Source organism: Lissotriton vulgaris, unplaced genomic scaffold (assembly GCF_964263255.1).
Source record: "Lissotriton vulgaris unplaced genomic scaffold, aLisVul1.2 SCAFFOLD_699, whole genome shotgun sequence".
Taxonomy (NCBI): domain Eukaryota; kingdom Metazoa; phylum Chordata; class Amphibia; order Caudata; family Salamandridae; genus Lissotriton; species Lissotriton vulgaris.
This window is the reverse complement of record NW_028240948.1, coordinates 506414-534052: the sequence shown is the minus strand read 5'-3', so window position 1 is coordinate 534052 and position 27639 is coordinate 506414. Positions and strand designations below refer to the sequence as shown.

At 45.9% G+C, this 27639-nt stretch overlaps 1 protein-coding gene across 1 annotated transcript in view; it reads left to right on the top strand.

The window, feature by feature from the left end:
* Window positions 1–25729, top strand: part of LOC147672474 (short transient receptor potential channel 5-like) — a 385149-nt gene extending 359420 nt beyond the window's left edge. Inside the window, exons 6-7 of the mRNA XM_086948009.1 lie at window positions 18794–18883; window positions 25034–25729. Coding sequence (XP_086804135.1) covers window positions 18794–18883; window positions 25034–25729 — 786 coding nt within the window. The remainder of the gene's footprint in view (window positions 1–18793; window positions 18884–25033) is intronic.
* Window positions 25730–27639: the final 1910 nt, after the last annotated feature.

Below are 27639 nucleotides of genomic sequence, written 5' to 3'. Positions count from 1 at the left end.
CACAAGCAAAAAGCTGGTGCTAATTTTACACTAATTGTTGAAGAAAAACAAACAATGCTTTCACATTTATCTCTAAATGTTGAATCATTTCATGAATACTGGTTGTAGTAACACTATTACTGATCTGTTCTATAACTATCTGGTTATAAAATATGACATTCGGTAAATAACTTCATTACATTTCTTTGAAAATGGCAAGGCAGCACTGCTGTACTGAAAACATTCTTTCAACTATTTAGAGAGCTACTTAAAAAAAAATATATTGCTCAACACAACTAAGGGTCTTATAATGACATTCCTGATATCACTCCTCCCCGGGGTTCCTGATACTGGGGCACTGATAACTGCTGGGAAGGGAGGTGGCAATTTGAATAACAGATCTCAAGTGTGACCCTGAAGATCCCCATTAGAAATGAGGAATAACTGGGGCATCAGTAATTCAGTTCCCAGTTTTTCCCAGAATTATGGTATAGCAAGGACTTTGTAGGATTCAGGGAAGGGTAGTGTTAATGGTTAAAGGTTAGAGATTTTAAGTTTCAGGTATGGGTAGTATTTAAGAGAGAGTAAGAAGCTTTTATGGGTTTGGTGGATCTGATGAGTTGGTGGTATTCTGTCATGGCTTGTAGGTTGTTTGGTCTTTCGTGCTTTTGCTGTTTCTCCACAGTATCTTGAGACGTCTGCAGGTGCCTCTGGATTCTTGGAGGTCAGTGGTGAACCAGGTGACCGTCATGGGGTGCTGTCTGTCGGAGTTGTGGAAGGGGGCATGCTTGTCTGCGCAGTTGGTGATCCATCTGTAAGGTTCTTTGGCTACAGAGTTGGTGTTGGTCGAAGTAGGAGAGGGATCGTGGGTGGGGGAGGAATTGAGTGATTTTTCTCGATTTCCTTCGCAGAGGACATGGAGTAGGTTTGAGAGCGGTGGCTTTGTCAAAAGAGAAGTGTACGTAGTGGTGGTCCATCCAGGGGGGTTGCATGGTGTGACTGAAGTGAATGTTACCGCCTGCGAAAATTGGGTCGAGGGTGTGTCCTGTCTTGTGGGTGGCGATGGTGACAAGCTGTTTCATTCCAATGTTGGCGAGGTTGACCAGGAAGACGGTGGAGTTGGGGGTGGCTGAGGTTGTCCAGGCGGAAAATGAGGTCTATGAGCAGTATGTAGTCCATGGAGGTGATGGTGTGGGGTGCGATGAGATCAGCGATGGGAGTGGTGAACACGCTTCGAGTTCCGGGAGGTTTGTAGGCGAGGGTGCCGCGTAGGGTTGTTCTGAGGCAGGTCTGGATCTGGAAATGGAGGTGTTCTGTGGGGGACGGGGAGTTGTTTGTGCCGGAAGTGGGGAGTTAGAGGGAGTTCTTGTGGGCGATGGCGAGTCCTCCTCCTGTTATGTTATGTTATGTTATGTTAAGGGAATTTTGTATAGCGCACTGTCACCGGAGGTATCATGGCGCTGAAAGGGTGCTGAGGAAACAGAGGGATTTTAGCGGGATTGTGGGAAAAGCCAGGTTTTTAATGATTTGCGAAATTGAATCAGAGTACCGGAAGTCCTAACTGAGAGGGGGAGAGAGTTCCAAAGTTTGGGGTCGAGAAAGGCAAATCTTCGACCCCCAGATCTACAGAGTTTGAAGGGAGGGACCACCAGGAGATGTAAGTTAAGTGATCTAAGGTTACGTGAGGGACTGTAGGGGCAGATCAGGGATTTCAGAAAGGCGGGACAGGAACCAGAGAGAGATTTGAAAATAAGACAGCCAACCTTGAAGGCAGCCCTTAGGCTAACCGGGAGCCAGTGTAGCTTGATAAGGAGGGGTTTGGCGGACTGCCACTTCGGAATCCCGAGGGCCAGTCTCGCCGCCTGGTTTTGGATGACTTGCAACCTATTGATGGAGCATTTGGGCAAGCCGTAATAGATGGAATTTGAAAAATCCAGGCGGGAGAGAACAAGGGCCATGATGACTTGAAGCAAAGCATCAGGAGTAAGAAGGTAGGCCACCTTCCTGATCCTGCGCAGTTGGAACATGCAGGAGGAAACCACTGTCCCCACCTGCGGCCCCAGAGAGAGCCCAGCGTCAATAGTGACCCCGAGGCTTTTCACCGAGGTTACCGGGGTGGGAGGAGAGCCAAGCTCTGTCGGCCAGAAATATGGACCCCAGTGGACGGCGCTCCTACCCGGCAGGAGGAGCTCCGTCTTACCGGGGTTCAATTTCAGCTGGTTCTGACACATCCACTGAAAGATATGGGACATGACTGCCTGAAAAGTAGGAATAGAAGAAGGAGAGTTTAGAGAGAAAATGAGTTGTAGGTCATCCGCGTAATTGAAGACGCGGACGTCCCACTGCCTCAGAGAAGAGAGAAGAGGGCGAAGATAGAGATTGAAAAGAAGAGGGGATAGAGAGGAGCCCTGAGGGACCCCACAAGACAGATGTTCCCTAGGGGCCCTAAATGTACCTAGGCTGAGGGACTGGGATCTCCCCATAAGGAAAGATTTCACCCAGGCCAGCGCCAGGCCCTGGATGCCGGCCTGTTCGACACGGTGGAGGAGGATGTTATGGTCCACCGTGTCGAAAGCGGCCGACAGATCTAGTAAAACCAGGGCCTGGGAGGTACCCTTGTCAGCTCCGTCTCTCAAGGTATCTAGGACAGCCAGGATCACAGCCTCCGTAGAATGACCAGGGCAGAAGCCGGCCTGGTTGGCCTCGAGAAAGATGGAACTCTCGATGAACCCCGAGAGACAGGCAGTGACATGGGCCTCCAAGATTTTTGAGAAAAAAGGTAAGAGAGATATAGGACGATAGTTTGCCGGGACAGCAGGGTCGGCTCCAGGCTTCTTCAACAGAGGCACTAGAACGGCCTCCTTGAAGGAGCTGGGTACCGTCCCGGAAAGAAGAGAAGAATTGAGCAGAGGAAGGATACAGTCGGGTAAAGAATGGCAGATGTCGCAAAGTATGGAAGGTGGACAGTGGTCGTCAGGGGAGCCAGACTTGATCCGGGCCGCCAGGTTGGTTAAAGATATAGCGTCTAGTGGGGGAAGCTGGGTGATAGAGAAAGCATTATGAGGGGGTGTGATGGGAACAGCATCCAATGAGGTGACCGGGATAGTGCCCTTAATCAAAACAATCTTCTGTAAAAAAAAAGGTGCTAAGTGCATTGCAAGATTCCTGGGTAGGGGCCTGGGACAAAAGCGTTCTGGCGTCAGACGTGAACTCGTCCAGAACTCTAAAAATCTCCTTCGACTTACAGGGAGCTGACAGGATACGCTCGGAGACATAGGTTTTCTTGGCTGCAGAGATAGCAGATTTGTACCTATTACGAGCTGCCACATAGATATCTCTACTTGACGGGCAGTAGTCTCTTCTCCATCTGCGTTCGAATTGACGAAGTTCTAACTGTACAGTTTTGAGGAGTGGAGTAAACCATTTATGAGAATGGTTATGACGAGAGCGAGGGAACTTGATTAGTGGGGCAAAGATATCGCTGGCTGATATGAGCCAGTTAGAGACTTGCCCATCTAGCTCATTAATGTCAGAGTCATTGGGGGGAGGCGGACGTGTGTGAGACAGATGAGTTAGCAGTTTGGAAGAGTCGACGGCCTTCCACTTACGAGCCATGCCACCCTCCCGCGAAGGGATCCTGACCTGACCAGCCATCGAGATGGTGGTATCGATAAGGCGGTGGTCCGACCACACGCAAGGTGTAATAAGCGGGTGGGAGGGCTTCACCCCATAGACCCAGATATGATCAAGTATATGGCCACCACTATGGGTGGGGGAGGTGACTAACTGGCTGAAGTTCAGGCTCGAGAGACCTTCAAACAATTCGAGGGCGTGGGGGCCAGCGTCCCTGTGCTGAAACCAATAATTAAAGTCCCCAGCAATAACTATGCGAGGAGAAGAGGTAGCAATGCTAGCAAGCTGCTCAATAAACAGGGTGGTCCTTCCTCTGGATCTTGTATCCGTCGGGGATGTCAGGGGCGGAGGTGGGGGTGTCGAGGAGGTCCCAGATTCCTACTCCGTGTCTGTGCGGGGAGCACTCATTGAGCAGGATACACCTCAGGGCTTCAGGAGTGCTTGCGTCGGGCAGGGGGGCTGTGGTCGTGGGAGTGCGGAGGTTGGTGAAGGTTTGTCAGCAGTTTTGGTAGGAGAACTGGCTGTGGATGGTGTTAGGCGTAGACAGTTGTTGTTCCTTCCAGGCTTGAGTGCATGGAGGGCAGCTGAGTCGCATCGATCAGAGAACATGGTCCCTGGCGCTGGTCGGGGACGGACACAGAAGGGCTGGTCTTTGGCACGCCAGCAGCGCGCCCGCTGGGCGCGGCTGCCATTAAATTGGGAACAGGGAGGGAAATGCAGGTGGGAGCGGGAACGGGCAGGGGGAGGGGCTGCAGGGGCAGCAGTGGCAAGAAAAAGGGCTGCGAAAATGGGCGCAGAGGGAATGGAGGACAACAGACCAGAAAAACAGGCACAATATCAATAACAGTGAAAATAGACGGGCACAAATACAGTAAACACAAAATACAGTAAACAAACAAAAAGTCAGTCAGACAGAGAAGGCAGCAGAAGAACAAGGCTCTCCCACTGGACCACCACGGATGAGGCGCAGGCAGGAGTCTGCAGGTGGGCCTCAAACACCTACCTGGAATAGAGGTGTAGGGGGCAGCGGTGCAATGACAGAGCTGCTGGGGCGGAGAGCAGAGTTCCCTGACCAGGAGGTCAGAGGTCTTGCTCTATCGCTGGAGAAGCGGCTGCCATTAAATAGGGAACGGGAAGGGAAACGCAGCTGGGAGGTGGGTTCGGGAACCGGCAGGGGGGAGAGGTAGCGGGGGCAGCAACAGCAGGGAACAGGGCGCGAAAACAGGCGCAGAGGGAACGGAGGACAACTAGAGACCAGAAAAACAGTCAAAAGACTGGCACAAATACAGTAAACACAAAATAAAGTTGCTTAACTACATAAAGAGCCCTGGCTCACACTTCTTGATAAATATGTGACCCCAGTTGCTTAGAATTACGTACTGTTTCTGTGGAATAACCCAGCCTTAGATAAATCAAAAGCTGTACTTAGATGAACCAATGTGAAGAACTGAGGCACCATCCCTCCCTGTAGTACCCATGATAGCACTTTTAAATATATATATATATATATATATATATATATATATATATATATATATATATATATATATATATTATCAAATCTGGTGAAAAACTGTACGGTCAAGCCAGACCTAAAATGGATGTTGAAGGAAAAAAGATTAAGATGAGAAAACAGTGTCTAAGAGAAAGTCTGAACCAAAAAGGTCCTGCAAGAGTTCAATACAGAGGGTGAAATTGTTGGTTGGTGGAAAAAGGAGGCATGAAATGGAAGGAAAATGCTACTTACCAGTATGCATCTGTTCTTGGCATGTAGGGCTGCAGAACCACACACTTTTGCATTAGATCACCATCTGGTGGTGGACCCGGATGATTACACTTTGCTGTTGTCTTGGAAGAGTCTTTGTCTGCTGGGTGACTCCTCCCTTAGAGCGTAGTGCGCATGGGCATCGATTCCATCCTCAGATTGTTTTCGCCATTTGGGCAAATGATGGAGTTGTATCATTACAGATAAGGATGACCATGTATTGTGTATCTAAATAAGATAATACTGGAACAGATATGGTGGGTGGGCGTGTGTGGGCGTGTGTGGTTATGCAGCCCTACATGCCAAGAACAGATGCATACTGGTAAGTAGCATTTTCCGTTCGAGGCATATGGGCTGCAGACCACACACTTTTGCATAGATTGCACAGCAGTTTCTCCCTTAGCGGCGGTCACCCACATCTGTTGCAGTAGTTTGAAATAATGTCTGTAGTACAGCCTGGCCCACACTTGCTTGTTGCTTTGCCTGCACATCTACACAATAGTGTTTTGTAAATGTGTGTGTAGTAGATCATGTAGCTGCTTTACAGGTATCCTCTAATGGTATGTTCCCTAAGAATGCCATAGATGCTCCTATCTTACGGGTAGAATGAGCCCTTAGAGGAATGGTTAGAGTGCTTTTGGCTTTTTTGTAACAAATTTGAATACACTTAACAATCCACCTGGCAATACCGGATTTTGAAATCGGATTGCCCTTATGTGGGGTGAAAAGGACAAATACAGTTGTTTAGTTTTACGAAAAGGTTTTGTCCTATCTATGTAGTATAGAACTGCTCTTTTTAAGTCTAGTGTGTGTAGAACTCTTTCTGCAACTGTTTGCGGCTGTGAAAAAAATACTGGCAACTCAATGGATTGGTTGAGATGGAATGGTGAAATGACCTTTGGCAGAAACTTTGGATTTGTTTTGAGAACCAATTTATTATGATTAAGTTGTATAAATGGTTCTTGAATTGTTAATGCCTGTATCTCACTCACTCTTGGTAGTGATGTAACTGCTACTAAAAAGGCAACTTTCCATGTAAGAACCTGTAACTCACATTTATGCAATGGTTCAAATGGTGGACCCATAAGTCTTGTGAGAAAAACATTTAAATTCCATACTGGAGAAGGTGGTATTCTAGGAGGAATTATTCGTTTAAGTCCTTCCATAAACGCTTTGATTGCAGGTACTCTAAACAATGACAAATGTTGTCTGTTTTGGAGATATGCCGCTATAGCTGCTAGATGCAGTCTAATTGAAGAGTATGCTAAATTAGATCTTTACAGATGTAATAGATAGCATATGATGTTTTGTATTGAAACATCCCAGGGGTTCACATTGTTGTTTGAACAATATACAGCAAATCTTTTCCATTTTGCTGCATAACATGCTCTAGTGGTAGGACGTCTTGCCTCTTTAATGACATCCATGCACTCAGTAGGTAAATTTAGATATCCAAACTCTAGGACCTCAGGAGCCAAATCGCTAGATTGAGCTGCATTGGGTCTGGATGCATAATCTCTCCATGATCTGTGTTAGTAGATGTGGGGAGAGTTTTAGTTTGTGGTGTGTTACTACAGAGAGCTGCAGTAGCGTTGTGTACCATGGTTGTCTCGCCCACGTTGGTGCTATTAAAATCAATGTGAGAGAATGTTGATGTAGCTTGCGTACCACTAATGGAATTAGTGGTAGAGGTGGAAAAGCGTACGCAAATTTGTTTGACCAGTTCATCCATACCGCATTGTCTTTGGATAATGGGTGTGGGTACCTGGCGGCGAAGCTTAGGCATTTGGAGTTGTTTTGTGTAGCAAACAGTCGCCCACGTTGGTGCTATTAGAATCAATGTGAGATAATGTCTTAGTTTGCGTACCACTAATGGAATTAGTGGGAGAGGTGGAAAAGTGTACGCAAATTTGTTTGACCAGTTCATCCATACCGCATTGCCTTTGGATAATGGGTGTGGGTACCTGGCGGCGAAGCTTAGGCATTTGGAGTTGTTTTGTGTGGCAAACAGATCTATCTAACTGGTTGTGCCGACATTTGAAAGAATGGTTGAAGAACTTGAGGATGAAGCTCCCACTCGTGTATCTGTTGTCTCCGACGACTTAACAGATCTGCCAATTGATTGTCAACTCCTGGTAGATGGTCTGCTAACAGGAAAATGTTTTGAGGAATGGCCCATCTCCAAATGCTCTGCGCCAGCTGGGAGAGCTGTAGGGAGTGTGTTCCTCCTTGCTTCTGAATGTAATACATTGCTATCATATTGTCCATCTGGACTAATACAGCCTTGTTTGATATGTAATGTTGAAACGATTTTAGAGCTTGAAAGATTGATAGTAACTCCAAATAATTTATGTGGAGTACTGCTTGTTTCATTGTCCATATTCCTTGTACTGTGTGATTTTGTAAGTGCGCTCCCCATCCAGTGAGAGATGTGTCTGTGGTCAGTATTATTTGTGGAACTGGCTCTATAAACGGCCGGCCCCTGGAAAGGTTTTTGTTGTTCCACCAATGCAGAGAGCGATGCGTCCGGTCATCTACGACCACCAGATCTGTTATGTCTTGTTGAGCCCGATTCCACTGACCTGCCAAGCATTCTTAAATGGGGCGCATTTGTAGTCTTGCGTATGGCACTATGAAAATGCAAGATGCCATCATTCCTATTAGCTGCATGAACACTCGAGCTTGTAGTGAGTGTTGTGCTTGGAATTTTTGTATAAGATTCTGCATAGCCTGTATTCTTATTAAGTTGGGGTACGCTACTGCCTTGAAGGTATCTATTGTGGCCCCTAGGTATTGCTGAGATAGGGACGGTTGTAGATGTGACTTGTTTTGATTTACTGTAAACCCCAGTTTGTGCAGCAGGCAGACTGTTTGATGCGTGTGCTGTACACATTGGTTGTATGACTTGGATTTTATTAGCCAGTCGTCTAGATATGGGAATACATGAATGTTGTCCCTTCTTAAGTGTGCTGCTACTACCGCTAAACACTTTGTGAATACTCGAGGTGCTGTTGTCACTCCGAAGGGGAGAACCTTGAATTGGTAGAGCTGACCTTCTAGCACGAATCTTAGATATTTTCTGTGAGACTGATGAATGGGAATGTGGAAGTAGGCGTCCTTGAGGTGTAATGTAGCAAGGAAGCCCTCCTTTTCTAGTAGCGGTAAAACTTGTTGTAATGTGGCCATATTAAAAATGGTCTGAATGTATGTACTGGTTTAGGGGTCTTAGATCCAGAATTGGTCTGAGAGACCCGTCCTTTCTGGGTATGAGAAAATAAAGGGAGTAAACCCCTTGTGTTTTGGTGTTCCCTTGGTACTAGTTCTATCGCATTCTTTTGCAGTAGTGATTGTACCTCTTGCCTTAGTAATAAGAGGTGCTCTTGTGACATAGGACATTATCTGGGTGGTATTGTTGGAGGAGTGGAAGTGAGCTCCAGGCAATAATCTGACTGAATTATTTGTCTCACCCACCTGTCTGTTGTGATGTAGTTCCAGACAGGTAGGAACTGTTGTAATCTTCCCCGACCGGAGTGGAATGGTCTGGGGGGATGGAAGGGAAGTCACTGTTTGGGAGTAGAGGCGTTGCGATTGTTGTTGCCTCTGCCCTTATTATTATTTCCTCTATACCCTCCTCTATAGTATCCCTTACTGGGTGAGGTTTGGTTGGTTTGTTTGTAAGTAGAGGAGGTATTGTCAGCTTGGAAGCCTTTTGATGCACCCCTATAGGAGGAGCGACGAAAGTAAGGTCTATGGGCTTGTTTTTGTAAAGCGCCCATTGATTTTGCAGTATCTGTGTCTTTTTTTCATTTTTTCTAACGCACCGTCTACCTTTGGACCGAAAAGATGCTGTTGGTCAAATGGCTGGTTTAGTATACTGGCTTGTACCTCTGGTTTGAATCCTGAGATTCTTAGCCATGCATGCCTACGCAACAGTACTCCTGTGTTTACCGCTCTAGATGCTGTATCTGCAGTGTCTAGTGCGCATCTTTTGGAGGTATTAGTTATAACCTTGCCCTCTTGTATTAAATCAGCAGCTCTAGTCTTATATTGTTCTGGCAGGTGCTGCGTGAGAGACTCTAGCTCATCATAATGAGCTCTGTCATATCTTGCTAACAGAGCTTGAGTGTTAGCAATCCTCCATATGTTGGCAGCTTGTGATAGTGTGCGCTTCCCTGAAGCATCTAGAAGCTTTGATTCTTTGTCAGGAGGTGGAGCATCCCCTGTTGACTGCAAATTGGCTCTCTTTCTCGCATTTGACACTACCAACGAATCTAGTGGCAACTGTCCCTTAATGTATGCAGGATGAGAGGGAGCCGCTTTATATTTATTTTCCAGTCTGGGGTTAATTACCCTGGCCCTGACTGGATCTTTAAATATTTCTGGTGCGTGTCTTACCACCCCATTTAGTATTGGCAGTATGGTAGTGGTTCTATGTGATGTTAACAATGTATCCATAAGAAAATCCTCTTCTATTGGATCTGTATGCAGGTCTACTCCATGGAAAGTAGCTGCTCTATGGATGAGTTGTGTGAACCCAATGTTGTCATCTGGTGGAGATGGTCTAGACGGGTATGCCTCGTCTTGTGGTAGATCTGGTGCATTGTAATCTTCCCATGGGTCACCTGATGACCTAGCCATATTATCTGGGTAATCACTATCCTCTATTTGTTGATAACTGTGTTGAGAGTATGTATCCCCATAATCCTCCTCCTGTGGAACTATACTATGTGTACTAGCTGGTGACTGTGCAGGAGAAATATCTAGTATTTCTACTTTTGGTGAGGGGGTCTTGTGGGTACAGTCTGAATATGCTTTTTGGAGGAACAGGAGATGGTTTAGGAAAGTCTATTTTCCTCTTTTCAGGCACTGTATATATTAGTCCAGTTTGTGGGTGAATTTTTAGAGTCTTTTGCCTTACATCAGGCTGGAAAAGCTCCTCCACTGGTAAATCTTTCTTCGGCGTCGATTTTTGAGGTTTGGTGCCTTCAGGTTTATTTTTTATAGTGTCTGTTATCTTTGGAACGGGTCTTGCTTTCGATTCCGAAGATTTATCTTGCTTTTTGCTTGGATTTACGCTTTTTGGATCCGAAGCTTTGGCTGCCGAGTGTTTAGACTTGTCTGTTCTTGGTGCCGAAATGTGTCTTGTTATGGAAACCGTTTTCGGGTTCGATTGTTTAGGTACAGACGTAGTTCTTGTTTCGGTAACCTTTGGAACATCTTTCGGTGCCGAAATTGGTTTCGGAACTTCCTTTGGTGTTGAACTTGGTTTCGGTTTCAGTTCGGTAACCCTCGGTGTCGAAGGGTGTCTTGGTGCCGGTGCTAACTTCGGCTTAAGCACTTTTTGTTTGTCGGGACCGACGGTCTGACTCGAGACCGAGTCGACCTGAGGCTTTTTAACACTCTTCGCTACCGAGCCCAAAGGACCCGAGGGTGGGGGTGGAACCGAAGCCTGTCCCGGAATGGGGGGTGAACAGGGTCGATGCTCTTACTCACGACCTGTTGACCAGCTGGAAGCAGATCGTCATCTTCGGATCGATCCTCCTCTCCGGAAGCGGACTCTTCTGCCTCGGAAACGACGTCTTCTTGCTGTTCTTCGACGTCTACCTCGATTGGTGCGTCTATGATGAGGTCTGGTGTCGACGACAAGGACTGCTCCATCGCTCTTCGAGCTCGACGGTCCCGGATTGTCTTCTTGGACCGGAACGAAGCACAGGCCTCACAGTCTCGACTCTCGTGCTCTGGGGACAAGCACAAGTTGCAAACCTCATGAAGGTCGGTGTGGGGAAACTTGTGTCCACACTAAGGGCACTTCTTGAACGGTGTTCTTTCCATGAGCCAAATGCCCAGTGGCGCAGTTGGGCCCGACGGCCCAGACGAGCGCTGGAAAGGAGAAGTGGGTCCTCTCTTCGACGCAGGCAACCGGAATCAGTATCGAAGACGAAGTTGATCTTGTAGATTGATTTATGGATTCGAAAATAAATCGGTAACAGGACCGAACGATGAACACATCCGAGCCCGATGGCGGAAAAAAACAATCTGAGGATGGAGTCGATGCCCATGCGCACTACGGTCTAAGGGAGGAGTCACCCAGCAGATGAAAACAAGTTACTTACCTGTAACTTTGGTTCCCCAGTATTGGTAACTTTCATAGATTCCCATGCTTTGTATCATTCCCCGTCGTCGGAATGGGAGCCTCGGTAAATAGAAAATACCATAGTAGTAAGCACAAAGTGAAAAAATAGGCCTAGGCCTCATCTCATTTTGTAGCTTATCCATTTCTTTTTGTAAAAGAGACCAAACTTCTGCAGTAGCCAATCAGAGCAGCCTCACCCCATAGAACCTTCCTGAGAGAAGCTCAGAGCCTCAGATTTTCGTAGCCGTTGTGAACAGCTATCCACCAAGACAAGAAGACTGAGCTTTCCCAGGGGAGGCGGGTGGGCGCATGGGAATCTATGAAAGTTACCAATACTGGGGAACCAAAGTTACAGGTAAGTAACTTGTTTTCTTGCCCCAGTATTGGAACTTTCATAGATTCCCATGCTTTGTATCAGAGTAACCAGCAGTAAATAGAAAAGCATATTTTGCAATTTGTGAACCTGAAAATGTCACACACTTCTGATCAGAAAACTAGATACACATTAGGATCATAAAACATGACAATAACGCACTAATACAAAATATGCAAACAGGAAGGCGGGATAGAAAGGAAAGCTCACCGACTCATTGGAAAAGATTCCTCAAAACTGCCTGGCCCACTGCCGCATCCTCTTTCACAGAAGAATCCAAACAGTAGTGGCGAGTGAAGGTGTGGACACTGCTCCATGTCGCTGCTCTACAAATGTCCTTGATTGGGACACCTGCGAATAGAGCAGTCGATGAAGCCATTGATCTTGTAGAGTGAGCACGAACTGCTCGCTGCAGTGGTTTTCCAGCCGCCTGGTGGCAGAATTGTATAGCACTGGAAATCCAGCGGGAAATACAGGCTTTAGAAACTGGACACCCCTTGCGAGGAGCACTGAAAGAAACAAAAAGCTGTGAAGATTTTCTGAACTGTCTTGTCCGCTCCAGGTAGAATTTCAGGCATCTGTGAATGTCCAAAGAGTGCAAAGTTCTTTCCGCGGGTGTGGAAGGTTGTGGAAAGAACGGTTTTAAGACCACTGGCTCATTTAGGTGGAATTCTGAAGGTACCTTCGGGATAAATTTAGGATTCGTTCTAAGGATCAGAACATTATTCTTGAATTGTAGAAAAGGTTCCTCAATTGTGAAAGCTTGGAGCTCACCTACTCTTCGAGCCGATGTCAGGGCCAAGAGAAGAGCCAGTTTCCACGAAAGAAACTTAAGGTCAGACTTATGAACAGGCTCAAAAGGGGCTTTCATGAGATATGACAAGACTAGATTCAAATGCCAGGCTGGTGGTGGCGGCCGGACTGGAGGAAAGACCCTGAATAAACCCTTCAGAAATTGTTTGATAATTCTCGCTGACCATAGGGAAGGACCTGAAGATGAACGTCTGAATCTAGTAATGGCCGCCAGATGTACTTTCACAGAAAATGGAGCCAATCCAGATTTAGCCAGAGAAAGTATGTAAGGCAAGAGTTGGTGCGGAGCAGAAGTATATGAGTGTAAACCTTCCTTCCGACACCAAACACAGAATCTCTTCCACTTAGCCCGATAGGTCTTGTTGGTACAAGGCGCCCGGGCCTGGGCCAAAATGTCCCTACATTCCCCTGAGAGATTTAAACCTTGGAACTCTCGGAACTCAGGAGCCACGCTGTCAATCGCAGCGACTTCAAGTCCGGATGTAGAACCTGTCCGTGAGACATTGTTAACATTGTTGGAACAGGATGCAGGAGAACTGGCTGGTCCTGGGAGAGGAGAAGAAGTTCCGAGTACCAAAACTGTCTGGGCCATGCTGGAGCGATCAGAATCATCCTGCACGGTTCCACCTTGAGCTTGCTGATCAACCTCGGGATCAGCGGAATGGGAGGAACGGCGTAAACAAAGGTGCCTGACCAAGCAATCAAAAGCGCATTCCCCAAGGATTCCCGATGGTGAACCCTGCTTGCGAAGTACTGGCATTTGGCGTTCTGGGGAGTTGCAAACAGGTCGATGGATGGTGTCCCCCATCGTGCAAAGAGCTCCTCCAGAACGGTCTGGTCTAGTTCCCACTCGTGAGAGACAGTCCTTTGGCGACTCAAAGCGTCTGCCCTGACATTGAGTGTCCCCGCTAGATGTTCCGCTGAGAGGGAGATATTGTTCTGGATCACCCAATTCCACAGTGTCTGGGCTTCCCTGGAGAGGGTGGAGGATCTTGTTCCGCCCTGTTTGTTTATGTAGTGCATGGCTGTGGTGTTGTCCGTACAAACCCGCACTGCACGGTTGCGAATCCTCGGAAGAAAAGCTTGTAGAGCCAGACGGATAGCAAGAAGTTCCAGAAGGTTGATATGGAACTTGACCTGGACTGGACTCCAATGGCCACTGACCTTTAGCTCTTGGAGGACCGCTCCCCCATCCCTCCATGGAAGCATCCGTTGTCAAAACAATGGGAGATGGTGGAAGTCGGAACAATAAACCCCTGGAAAGATTGTCTTTCAGCAACCACCAGCCACCTGCCTTTCTCATTTCCGGGGTAACGACAATCCTGTTGTCGAAGGATCCTGTGACTTGTCGCCATTGCTTGTCCAATTGTTCCTGCAGTGGACGCATTCTGAGTCTGCAGTGTGGAACTAATGGTATGCAGGATGAAATCGATCCGAGAAGCGATTTGTACCTGCGAACTGTCAGTGTCTTTCGAGATTGAAGAAGCCGAGCTGAAAAAAGTCAGTTTGTTCTGGCGCTCCTCCGATGGAAAGGCTAGGCAACTCTGTGTCCAGGATGGCCCCTAGGAACCTTGCTGTCCTGGAGGGGCATAGAACAGATTTTTCCTTGTTGAGTCGAAGACCTAGTTGCTCGAACAGTTCTTTGCATGACCTTACTGCCTTGGACGCTTCTAGAGCAGATGGAGCCTTCAGCAGCCAATCGTCCAGATATGGAAAAACCTGTATAGCTTGCCTCCTGAGAAAGGCTGCTACTGGAGCCAGAATCTTTGTGAAGATCCGCGGAGCGGACCGGAGACCAAACGGTAGTACTTTGAATTGAAAGTGGCTCTTGCCCACTGTAAATCGAAGATATTGCCTGTGAGCTGGATGAATAGGAACGTGGAAGTAAGCGTCTTCCAAATCTAGGGTCGCCATGTAATCCCCTGGATTGAGAAGACGGAGGATGTCCTGAAGAGTGACCATCCTGAAGGACAACTTTACGAGATAAGTGTTGAGCTGCCGTAGATCTAAAATTGGACGCCACTTGTCCTTTGTCTTCCGAACCAGGAAGAACCTGGAATAGAACCCTTTCCCCTTCTGAGAAAGGGGTACAGGCTCTACCGCCCCCTTGGTGAAAAGTTGGTGGGCTTCGAGATGAAGGAGCTTGAGATGTTTGGGAGGAAAGGCGTCCGGCGCTCTTGTTGGAGGAAGGTCTTGAAACTCCAACGTGTGTCCTTCTTTGACGATCTGTAGGACCCACTGATCTGATGTAATGATCATCCAGTTGTTGAGGCAATGGGCAATCCTGCCCCCCACTGATGTTAATGAGGGAACAGGAACAGTGGAAAGAGCCACCTGGCCGCTATTGTTTCCTGGTGTTGTCTCTCCTTTGCTGCCCTTGACGTCCTCTAGGCGAGAAAGAACCCCTCCGAGAGTGCTGAGGTTTATATGTCTGGCTAGACTGTGAGCTGGAAGAGTAGCGATTCTGATTTCCTCCTCTATAAGAGGAGAATCCTCTACCTCTTGCTCCCCTGAAGGGTACTTTGCGATACTGCAATGTTCCTAAGGACTTGGCTGTATCGGTGTCCTTCTTTATGCCCTGCAGGGCATCATCGACGTGCTTGCCAAACAGCATTTCTCCGTCGTATGGCAGATCCAAGATTTTATTCTGCACTTCTTGCCAGAACCATGTGGCCTTCAACCACCCTTGGCGTCGCAGAACCGCCGAACCGGCAAGTGCTCGAAATGCGGTGGTCGCTATATCCATTGCAACCTCAATGACCTCCGAGGAGGCCCGCTCCCCCTCAAGCAAAATTTTCTTCACTTCTTCTTTAGAAGAATCCTGCAATTCCTCCATAAATGGAGCAAGGTCGCACCACATCTGGCGATCGTAACGTCCCAGAATTGCTAAAGCATTGGCTGCTCTAACCAGAAGACTGGCCATTGCTGAAAATCTTTTACCTACATTGTCTAGGCGCCTGCCCTCCTTATCTGGTGGTGTAGTCAGTGGCGTGGATGGATTTTTAGATTTGCTTTGGGCGGCTTGAGAAATGACCGAGTCCGGTTTCGGTTGGCCAAGCAGACATGCCGGACTGCCATCAGGTGCTTTGTACTTTTTCTCTAGTCTTGGTAGCACCGGGAGGACTGTGGCCGGGTTGTGCATAGCCTTCAAGCCCTCAGACCAGACATGCTCAATGATTGGTATGGACCGTACTGATTTCCTGAATGGTTCCTTAAAGTCATATAAGAAACATTCTGATTGAACCGTGGTCACTGGGAGACCAAATCTTTTGGAAGCCCGTTCCATTAGGTTGTGAAAACCTCCAACGTCCGCTGGAGGCGAGGAAGCGTTGTCTGGATCTGCGATGTCTGGATCCGTCGGGTCAATAGGATTCCAAGCCGCCTGTTGATCCTGATCAGGATCCGCTTGTTGGTCTGCATCAGAAGAAGCAGTGTCATCATCTGTATCATGCACTTGCACCACCTCATGTGAGCGCTCTTCAGGCGCAGTGGTACGCTCTTTTGGAGGCAAAGAGTGGTCTGCCACAGGTTGCAATGATTGAGGCGGAGGTGTCGGAGGACGCACTCGTTGGGCTTCTTGAGGAGTAGGGAAACGTTTCCGGTAGTCCTGCAACATAAGTTGTAGATCCGCAACCAAACTGGACGGCATCGCCACCATCCCTTCTTGTACCTGACGTGTAGGCTGCTGCAAAGGCATCTGCCTGGTAGTAGCGTGCTCCTCCTCATAGTAATGTTCCGGAACATAGTGTTGGCGTTCCATCTCTCCTTCCTCAGAACTAACATCCTGAACCTTAACCTGTAGGTCAGATGGGCTATATGCTTGTCCGAATTCACTAAAAGTCTCTTCATCAGAGTCATCATCCAACAGAAGATTAGGTGGAAATTTCTGAACCTGTCGCGGAGACGTCATCTCTGGCGTTATTAGCTTCTTTCTGCGTGAAAAAACAAGTTTTTCAGATGATTCCGTCGTCGACGACATCGTCGACGAGGTCGTCGTCGTCGACAGCAACTCTTTATGGGACTGCGTCGACGATGGAAGCGCCGACGTAGACACTGTTCTCGTCATCGAGGATTGCGTCGTCGACGAGCTGAAACTCATCGTCGACGATGGTGGGAGCGTCGACGGGATCGTCTACGAACTCGTCGTCAGCAACATGGTAACTGGCGTCGTCGACACCGTCGTCGTCCTCGTCGCCAGCTTCGCGGTCATCGTCGTCGACGTGGAGATGGTCATTCTCGACGACGAGCAGGAATCAGGAGCTTTGAAAACCGTCGACGGTGCAGGCGTCGTCGACGCAGCCGTCGTCGACGCAGCCGTCGTCGACGAGGCAACTTTCACAGAGCTGTCCTTTTTTACACTCGTCGTCGACGTACCTGAGAGTTTAACCGTCGACGACCTCTGCTTCTTGTCCGAAGTGACCTCCTGAACAGAAGGTGAAGGCTTCGTGACCCCTCTATCCTTCTCAGAGGGAGGTGAAGAGATAGTTGTAGACTTTTTCACCTTTTTTGAGGGTTGTGACTCCTCAGGCTTACCCTGCCTCTCCTTTTCACCGTGGTGAGGAGATTTTAGGGAAGCAGGCCTGTCAGACCTATCAGAGGTCCCTGGTAAGGCCTTGTGAAGGGACTCGCCTGAAGTAGAAGGGGGAGACCTACCCCTATTCTGAGACTTCTTAGATGACACCATGGACGAGGAGCCCTCAGTGTCCGAAGACACAATGTCCTTACGGTCCTTCATCTTTTGAAGCCATGTGAGGAGACGTCCTTCCCTGTCCCTCAAGGTCTTTGCTGAGAAGGTTCTGCAAATCTGGCAGCTTGTAGGTTTATGGTCCGGATACAGGCAGTATATACAGTCCATATGGTTGTCATCGACAAACAACCTCTTTTTGGAGCAGGTGGCACAGGCTCTAAAAAGGGCTTTTTTCTCCTTGTCAGACATGACTAAAAGAAATCCAAGTTGTTGAAGAAAATAGTCAGAAAAACTGAAGAAACTGAGCAGAGCTCAATGGAGACTCCCTTGCACAACGTGCGGTAGAAAATCTGAGGCTCTGAGCTTCTCTCAGGAAGGTTCTATGGGGTGAGGCTGCTCTGATTGGCTACTGCAGAAGTTTGGTCTCTTTTACAAAAAGAAATGGATAAGCTACAAAATGAGATGAGGCCTAGGCCTATTTTTTCACTTTGTGCTTACTACTATGGTATTTTCTATTTACTGAGGCTCCCATCCCGACGACGGGGAATGATACAAAGCATGGGAATCTATGAAAGTTCCAATACTGGGGCAAAAAGACTCTTCCAAGACAACAACAAAGTGTAATCATCCGGGCCCACCACCAGATGGTGATCTAATGCAAAAGTGTGTGGTCTGCAGCCCATATGCCTCGAACATAAGAATATACAACCTTGGTATTCTGCATTCCCAGCATTAGGATCATAAAAATACTTGGGGTCCTGCACGTGGTTAATTGAGCATTACTTAGGTGGAATGGTTTACTTAGCGTGCTTAAAGAATGCAAAAAGAGCAAGGTTGTGTTGGGTTGAAGGTAGAGAAGGGCCACGCTTAAACTTTATTAACTCCCATAATGTGAAAAACTGTATAAATAAGAAGCCTTTTGCCAGTAGTGTGCGGTCATGTAAATATAGCTCAACAAAACTGGTATTCTAGGCAGAGCCACAAAAATCCATGAGAGACGCGGATTTTCAAGAACTATTTTTTTAAATCATGCATCTTAGACAAACATTGACTTGTTTCTCTCAAAAAAAATCTGTTGATCACTTTTTTCCTCCTGCATTCTAAAAGCAAAGCAGCGCAAATTTAATACACTCTGTACATTTTTCCACTGAATTTCACTACATTTAGAAACATATTTCCCACCAGTAAATGCAAAAATAAATATGTGAAACTACTTTTTACCCAATAGAATAGATTTTAGGATTATATATTTGTTATGAGCATTAGATACCTTTTCTCACACTACCAGAAACGATGAAAAATAAACCACTCAGATTAGGAGGCTGGGAAATACTGAAGTGGTAGGCATAGACCATCTGTAGATTAAAGCATATTTATTAATTTCATCTGGTCTGTTATTTTGTTTTGCAGGAAGTTATTCGGAATTTAGTGAAGCGGTATGTTGCAGCAATGATAAGAAACTCTAAAACAAACGAGGGATTAACAGAAGAGAATTTCAAGGTATGTTTATAGTAAAGCATCTTACTCTAATGTCCTCTTCACATGTTACTTAGGATGGAAATCCACTAAGACGTGGGTCCAGAAGGGCCATATCCATGTCAGATGTTCAGACTAACCACTATGTGATATTCTTAGTATGTCAAGTTATCATAAGTGGAGATAGTCTACTGCTGAATGCAATGTAGCCATTGTGGATTTAAAATGCACATCGTTCCACTGAAACAGCTCAAAGGTCCAGATTCTAATCCACCAGCTACAACACAGATGATTGAAGATTATAGTCATTTATTAAGCCAGGGTTGCCTAAGGAGGGTCTGCAATGTATTGTCAATGTTGTGAGCCATTATATCATGGGACCCACCGCCGTCAGTGGTTACAGGGCAGTATGCTTTGGGGATGGTCATTTACCTCTCGCCACCAACATTATTCCTTTCAAAGTGGAATGCCAGGTGCATTTTAGTTTCTGATCCTCTAGGAGTAGGACTTTGAGTGGTCCAAGTTTACTCTAGGGGGTGGTAGTACTTAGAAACATTTCCCTGAGACCTTATCCGAGACACTAAATAATACAGAATACACTTACGTCCAGATATTGCTGTAATGTCAAGAAGGAACAGTGCTTTTTTTCAAACCAGAAGGTGTGGTGCCTTCTAAGGCCAAGATGGAACCTCAAACATTTCATAGCGTTCCTGTGCCAGTTACTAGCTTTTCCATAACATTGTTCTTGTGACCAAAGTTCTGCTATGGGGCTTTGTTTGGTTACCCTTTAATTTTACTCTTATGCTTAAATATGGAATCTCAAACAATTGGGGAAGATGTGCCACTGAACTGAAATGGAGTGTAGCCACCTTGGTATGGCCTGGTCGCAGGCTTTGGATTCAACCCCAGATAATGCACCCAAGCAACAGGTGCTCATTTTCCAGGGTAAATTAAAAGCATTCCAACACCCAAATCCCACCACTAAAGCCAGGAAGAATCCACGCAGTCAACAAGGCTGTCACTCAATCAGTAGATATCTCTGGGATGGTAATGGCTAGAAGTATAGTTATAATGGTCCAGGAATAAGAGTGGCCAACTCCTACAAACGGAGTTAGATCCCACGCTAAACTAGTGAAAGTTAGGAACCTCCAGGTCCCTTGGAAATGCAGAGGAACATAAATTGGCATTCGTAGCATCTCATTACTCCTGGGTGATCTTAGTTACTTTACTCATCTTCCAGAAAGATTTTACGGCCAGCTGTGACTTGCAGCAATCACAACCTCTCTTCTCCTCAGAAGGCAGTGCTACAGCTCTTTGTCTCCTACAGACACCTGTGGTGAGGCATTTCTTGCATCCAGGATTGACCTAAGCCTGAGGGAGAGCAACCACAGACAAGGGTTCAGCTTCTCTCAATTAGTTTGTCCAACATTGACGCGCAGAGTCTTATTGATAGCCAGATAATGTGCAGATTACTGGTTGGAGGGCCCAGTATTAATGCCATATAGAAGGCACAAACAGGAAGTCGGGTGAACTAAAGTGCGTTCTTTTATATATTTTGCTTGCTTATCCAAAAATCAATAAGGCATACATCTTCCTTCTTTATTTTTGCAGGATTCAGGAGCAGTGCTCCAAGGTTAGACCAGTTTGAATTGACAACGTGTCAATGTGGATAAGTTCCAGCGCTAGCACAAGAAAAGGACAATAATGCTAGGCAACGGGTAGCGATACAGGAAGAGGAGTGAAGGGTGTGTTTCATTGTAGCATGGAAAGCCATCTCTGAAGAAAGGGAAGTGCATGGTGATCTCCCCACCCAATTGGTATGATTGGTTTCAGGAAGGACAGCTTGTGTCCAGGGACATGCAGGAAAGTTTTGTCCACCCAGGACAACCTGCAGGAGTACCAGCCTCAACTTCAGCCATATACACTGCGTCCAAAGAGACACCATCATTCTGTGAGGTTCAGTGAAACATGCATACTCAGCAAACATCATACACATCTTCAAAGACAATGGATCAGGTATGGGGTACTGGCGGACCTTCAATAAGGTGAATAGGTAGGCTCCCCACAAAGGTACCGCTAGAATGGTCTGTGATCCTGAACAATACCGTTGATCACCCCTTTCTTTGAATAGAATGAGGAGGCAGTAGCCACCCCAACTCAAGTTAGGGGGTCACTTTAGGAGATCCTGTTAGCAGACCCATGTCATGCTCACAAGCTCTTAGCTAAGTGGGTGATGTGCATGAGGCCACGCCTACCTAAGAGTTCTATAAGTAGAACAAAGCATTTTTCTCAATATAGACAGGAGGGCTACTTTCGAATTATTAAGCTCATATGTTAACAAATGTTAAAAGTCTTGGCATAAAAATTGACCATGAATTGTCAATGTCTGCCCAGATTTCAACGGTAGTCGGAACCTGCATTGGCCTGATCAGGCAGCCGCGTAGGTTAGTTCCTCTTCTCTCCCAGTCTATGCTTCGCACAGTGGTTTCAGCCACAATTATATCACGACTGGATTATGGGAACGTCGTTTACTTAGGCCTGCCAAATAATCTGATCAATAGATTGCAGGTTGTCCTGAACAACGCGGCGCGTTTAATTTTCAAGCTTCCCAGAAGAACTCATGCCTCCCCCTTACTGCTCAAGCTTCACTGGCTCCCCGTGAAACAGAGGGTGGAGTTCAAGAGCTTGTGTATAGCACATAAAGCAATATATGGACAAGCACCTGTCTATATAAAGGATCGTTTGATGCCCTATAACCCTAAACGATCGCTCAGATCTTCTGATGCTCAGTTGTTGGCCTGCCCTCGTTTTAAAATGACAACAAAGGGCGGAAGATCCTTTTCCGTACAGATTCCACAGCTGTGGAACAAGTTGCCAGATCCTCTCCGTAAAGACGCCAATCTTCTACGCTTCAGAAAGCAGCTGAAAACATTTTTGTTTAGGGAAGCCCTTGGCCCCATTTAATTACATGTTATTTTATTCCCCTTCTGGTTGGTAGAATTGTTGTGTTTTCCTTGGTCTAAAGCGTCTTGAGACCTGTAGGTGAGTTGGCGCTATACAAACTAAAGTAACATAACAAAGTAACATATTCTTTGTACCTGATTATACACCAAAGTGTTTTACGGGCTCATTGGTGGCACATTGGATACTGTCCTTTCCACCCTCTATCTGCATTCTTCAAGCAAGCGCTCTTCTTCTCATCTCGATCATCGCTGGTCCGAGACCTCTGCAGTGGACCATGCAACTGGTATTTGCTTAGCGGAAACATCATTGCCAAGCACTATGAGAATAGAAATCAAAATAAAATTAGAGACCAATGTGTGTTGTCCTCCAGCTACATTTTGTTCAAATTCAATTCTTTGCTCTTTAAGCTACTGTCATCTCATTCATTAAAGAGCTCATTGACGAACAACCTGCCCTGTCTGCTTGTTCGTAGTCAGACAACCGATTATTCACAGTCGCTGCCTCAATATCTCTTTTTGTGGATCACTGTTTAACCATCTACTTTGTCAGGAGAAGTGCTCCTTTTACCCTAGGATGGGGCTTCATGGCGCTTGCACACGACCCCATCTTCAGCACTTATACACGATCCTTGACGGCTGTATCAGCTTGATAAATGAAATGACTGGATTGTTTATCGTCACACACAAACTTCACTCTCTAATAAACAATGTATTCACCTTATCTGCACTCCTTTAAAAACCATCCTTTACAATTCATCAGGATTTTTCTCAAAAAACACACAAACAATTGGAGGATTGCGCAATCGTAGGATAGTTGTAACACTTTAAGCAAAATGGCACAAAAACACACATTCATAAGTGGGATGAACTGTAGAATGTTTTTATATATTCCCTTTTTCAATTACCTTGAAATACACTAAATTATGTAACTTGATTCTAAATTAAATTTTCCATCCTGTTTCAACATCCTACATCATTAGCTGCTTGTTGGTCCATCGCAGGAGTAACACAGACAGTTTGTTAATGTGTTGCAAAGAATAAGCATGTGCTGGAATTGTTCATAAAAATGAAGTGCAGTGTAATGAGGTTGATGTTTCTCTACCCCAATCAATTTATTTGTGTAATTTATATTTATTTGTGTAATTTATATAGCGCGCAGCTACCCCAACGGGGTGTCCCGGCGCTTCTGAGTGAAAGCAGAGTGATAGTCCTGGGGGAATTAACAAAAGAGAAAAGTTTTTAGTGCCTTACGAAAGGGTAATTCTTCCTGGATCATCCTAATTGCGATCGGGAGTTTGTTCCAGAGAGTTGTGGCACAGACCTGGAAGGTTTTACCTCCAGAACGTGCTTTCCTGAATCTTGGTATGGAAATCAAGGTAGGTGACCCAGTTGAAGGGTGTGATGATCACATACCTGAACCTCAGGACAACCTGTAATGTTACACTGATAGTTTGTGAATCCTGCTACTAGATATCCATTACAACAAACTTCACAAGAGAGACATTTAACCACTGCTTTTGCCCGATGTGTAAGCACCATTGCCCCTGCTCAGGGTATTAAAAGTGGTTAATACCTTCTGCAGAGAGCATCACCTGCTGTTGAACACCATGCAATATGGACCAGAGCTGAAGATGGGTGCATAATTTGGTGAAAGGGCAATTGATTGATGTAGACTATTGATAGCCCATCAGCAATAGGACTATGAGAGACCATCAGTCTGTCCAGTTTATCGAGAAACAGAAAAATAAACAGAACCTTTTCTCCGTCTACTTGAGGTTCACGACACTGACCTGGGAAGAGGGCAACCATCAGTTAGGGACAGCACTGCAAGCATTCTGCTGGGCTGAGGCACAGTCACCACTTCCTACCGAATGGTAATAAATGTTACTATTCGGCAACTGAAAAAAGGTCTCCACATACAAATGTTTAGACCATACAGGGCCCAATTTCTAGGTCGGATTGGCATATAAGGCAGTGAGCGAGGTACTCGTCTGACAGATCAGTGTGGGGTTTTTTTTTTTAAGTCAAGCCTGGGCAGCGCATGAACCTGCTCTGCGAGGCATGCTGTATTGAGGTATGGACTTGAAGCTCCGTCCACTTTCTGTCCTCATTTTCCATCGGCTTGTGTCATTGTCCACTGTAAACTGTGGCTGTTCATTGGTCAAAAGTTTCAGTAGTCCCTCCATAGTACCGGCTGGTCTCCTTTTGTAATATTCCATGTATTCAATGGAATATTCAATATTCCATGTTACATGTGTTGTTGCTCGGTAAGCTTAAACTACAGCCTCAGAGCTCTATTATCTCAAATAGTGTTGTCCTGCCCAACACTTTTTTTTTATTTTTAAAGCCTGCATTTGCAATGTAGCAGGTCTCGTATTTGTGAGAGTTTAAGCTATTGGCATTGTAAATGGCAATGTCTTTTATTTATCTGTTTTAAAAACAACTCAAATAAAAGGAATTGTCATTTACAAGGCCAATAGCTCGAACTCTCGTAAATGCGAGACCTATTGCACTGCAAATGCTTGTTTTTGTCGGTTTCTGTTATTTTGGTTTCCCGGCTTATTTCCTGTCCCAGTCTGACCCGGACTGATTTAAAAAGGGTATCCTAGGCGTAATGCATCTAGAACCTGGAAATAAATCCATTGCATCCTTTGTACTTGATTCACAGTCATAGTAAAGTCCAATCTTCATTATTTGTCTTTAATGTATGCGTTCTATGCACACATTAAGCATATACATTTAGAATAGGCGAACAAATGTTAGCATCCACGGAGGAGTGCAAGATGCGAGCGAAGCAGATTTGCTGAATATCTAGAAAGAAGGACTTTGGAATAATCTGGCAACATGAGGAGAGCACAGTCAACACCAGTCAGAGGGCTTAACTTGAACCCATCAAAATACAAGTTTGAAGCAGTGGCAGATATATTCAAATACATAGCTATTGAAGAAAAATTAAATACATTTGTGATTTTTTAACTGTTTGCAATTTGGGGCTTATACAATGGAAATAGCCACATTTTTACAATCTTAGGAAAATGGCTATGGATACAGCGTGTACAATTTGGGTGTGTTTCAAACTTTTCACTGTCTTTGTAAGCTGGGTTATTAGGCTATGATTTGAGATTGGGTGGTTTGTAAGATTGGGTGTAATCCTCTCCAAGTATGTCTCTGTTACTACCATAATGCCCACCTGAATGTTCTCTTGTTGTAGGAGCTGAAGCAGGACATCTCCAGCTTCCGGTACGAGGTCCTGGATCTCCTGGGAAATAGGAAGCCTCCTAGAAGAAGCTATTCCACCAGCAGCACCGAGGTCTCCCAAAAGGATGAGGTGAACGATGAGCGGTCCAAAGATAAAAGTGTCTCCTTCAGCGTCGCAAACAAAAAAAAAGACTTCAACGTTTCAGCGCTAATAAAAACGATGTCTGGTATTGAAATCGTGGAGGAGAAGCCAAAAAGCAATGGACTAAGCAAGCGATCCTTTATCCGCAATGGCAACAAGCTACAGAGGCTTTCCAACTCTAAGAAAGAGTCCTTCAAGAGACTGGGCTTGCTGTTCTCCAAGATGAACGGACACATGCCCGAGCCCAACTCAGAGCCGGTGTATACCATCTCTGACGGACTCATCCCTCCACACTGCATGTGGCAAGACTCGAAGGGGTCGGAAGCCTCCAAAAGTGAAATTAACCTCAATGAGGTGGGCTTTAGTGGGAGCACTTCTGGACAACAGAACAATGAATGTCCTCCCGTCTCTGCCAACTCCCTTCACTGTGCTTCCAGCATTTGCACCTCGAGCTCCAAGCTCCTGGACTCGACAGAAGACGTCTTCGACTCCTGGGGCGAGGCTTGTGGTTTGCTCATCACCCAGTGGAAGGATGGACAGGAAGAGCAGGTCACGACTAGACTATAAATTGAACCCTGTGGCAAGACTGCTTTAGAAATTAGAAAAAAATATTTATATTCAGTTGCTATCACAGATGGATGGGATTCGGGTTGCATTTCTGGGCACCAGAAATGAGAGAGGAACTCTATTTATTTTGGCCCTTTTTGCAGCCATGTTCGCCATATTTTTATTTTTTACGCAGACGGGTGCTGGATAACTAAGTATATGGCTTTAATGAGAAGAAAGGTAACGAGCCAGCAGTGGAGTGGACTGGTGTGTGATTCTATTAGCTGTGATTTTCCTGCACTTTTCACTGTACGTGTCATGGCTGGCTGACAGCTCCATACAGCATTGATCACTGTAATCCACAAGGACTGCCCGATCGATCTGCTGCAGTGTGCGTGTAGATAGGAGCAAGAGCTTCTATCATTAGATACTTATCCTTTTTTCACAACCTCCACCGCTAGCACTGTAGCTCTCTGTTGCTGTGTCATGCATACTAATGTCTTACCTTGCGATTCGCTCATCGTTTGTAGCTTGGCGGTCAAGGGATGGCCATGGTAGGCCAACTTCAGGATATCTACGCGAGATAAATTTACATACAGTTAATTTAAAGAAGTTTTTGAAGTCAGTGGTTATCTTCAAAATCCGGCATGGATCAGAGCCCTGTCCTCCCATTGCCCATGTGGCACAACATTCGAGATCACGCTGGGTTAGGACAATATAGAGGTCATGGGGCGAAAAATAACTTTTAGCAGAGGTAACTTTAAATATCACCAGTCTCATAAGTTATATCTATTAGCACAAGGTCTACCTACTTTCTATGCTGTAGGACCTTTTAGTCCTCATCCTTGTCCTGGAGTGGAATTAAAATATCCTTGTTTATTTGAGGGGATAATTGCAACTTATGTCGGAGATAAGAGACTAGAAGTGTGTGCGGTGTGATCATCTAATTAACGAGGCATGTGGCGGAAAGGGTTCAAGCCCAGTCTACGTGTTGCTGGTTTGCGTGTGGGTGCAGTAGATTTACGGGTGGGATATTGTGAAACCAGGGACACAGGAGACTGTGACGTCAGAAGTGAATGCATGGATGCACAGTACTCCAATGCAGCCCCTCTGACTTTATATTCATCTTCGATGTGGGCTCTCAATTTAGTATCATGTGACCATCCCTTTACACACGAGTCTCAAATCTCAGACCCTTACGGTGACCCCATTTTGAGTCCCAGGCTCTAATAATAGCCCTTGCAACAGAAAGAAATGTATCTATTTATTTATTTTTGAAACTTGAAACTTTGAAACTTATAAAGCGCACAGTTACCCCCAGTGGCCATTTTACAAACACAGGTGTGTTACATTAATTGCACAGAATTGTAGATTTCCCACGAAATTATCAGACTGGGAGGCTATAATGAAAATATAATATGCCAGTCTGTATTACCCGACAGCCATATTAGATTAGGGTCATTTTGCGCCACAAATCTTATTGCTCATTCTGTCCAATCAAAACGATAGATAAGGTGTATTGACTCGTTCTGCACCTGCACACAGACAGAGAAACAAAGACGTGCGTCAGTTTCAGAGAATTCTCGCACTGACGAGCGCGTGCAGTAGCTGCAACTTTGCGAGTCAGCTCGCGCGCTGCAGTCAGACAGCCTCGCGCTGCGTGTTTATGAAAGAACATGTCCGGATCTACCGGAACTCGCAAATTAGAGTAAGGGGACTGACGGCTTCATATCTAGAGAGAAAAAAACAGGAGCGTGCAGGGGTGGAGAACGAGCTCGTGATACTGCTCAAGAACTTTTGAGTCACCTGCAACCAGAAAACTTGCAGCAGCACTAATATTGAGAAGCTGGTTGGCATCGTTTTTGCTACTTGCATAAAAGTCAACAGAACACAGATTTTGCTCCGGCCCATCATACAAAGATTTTTGCATA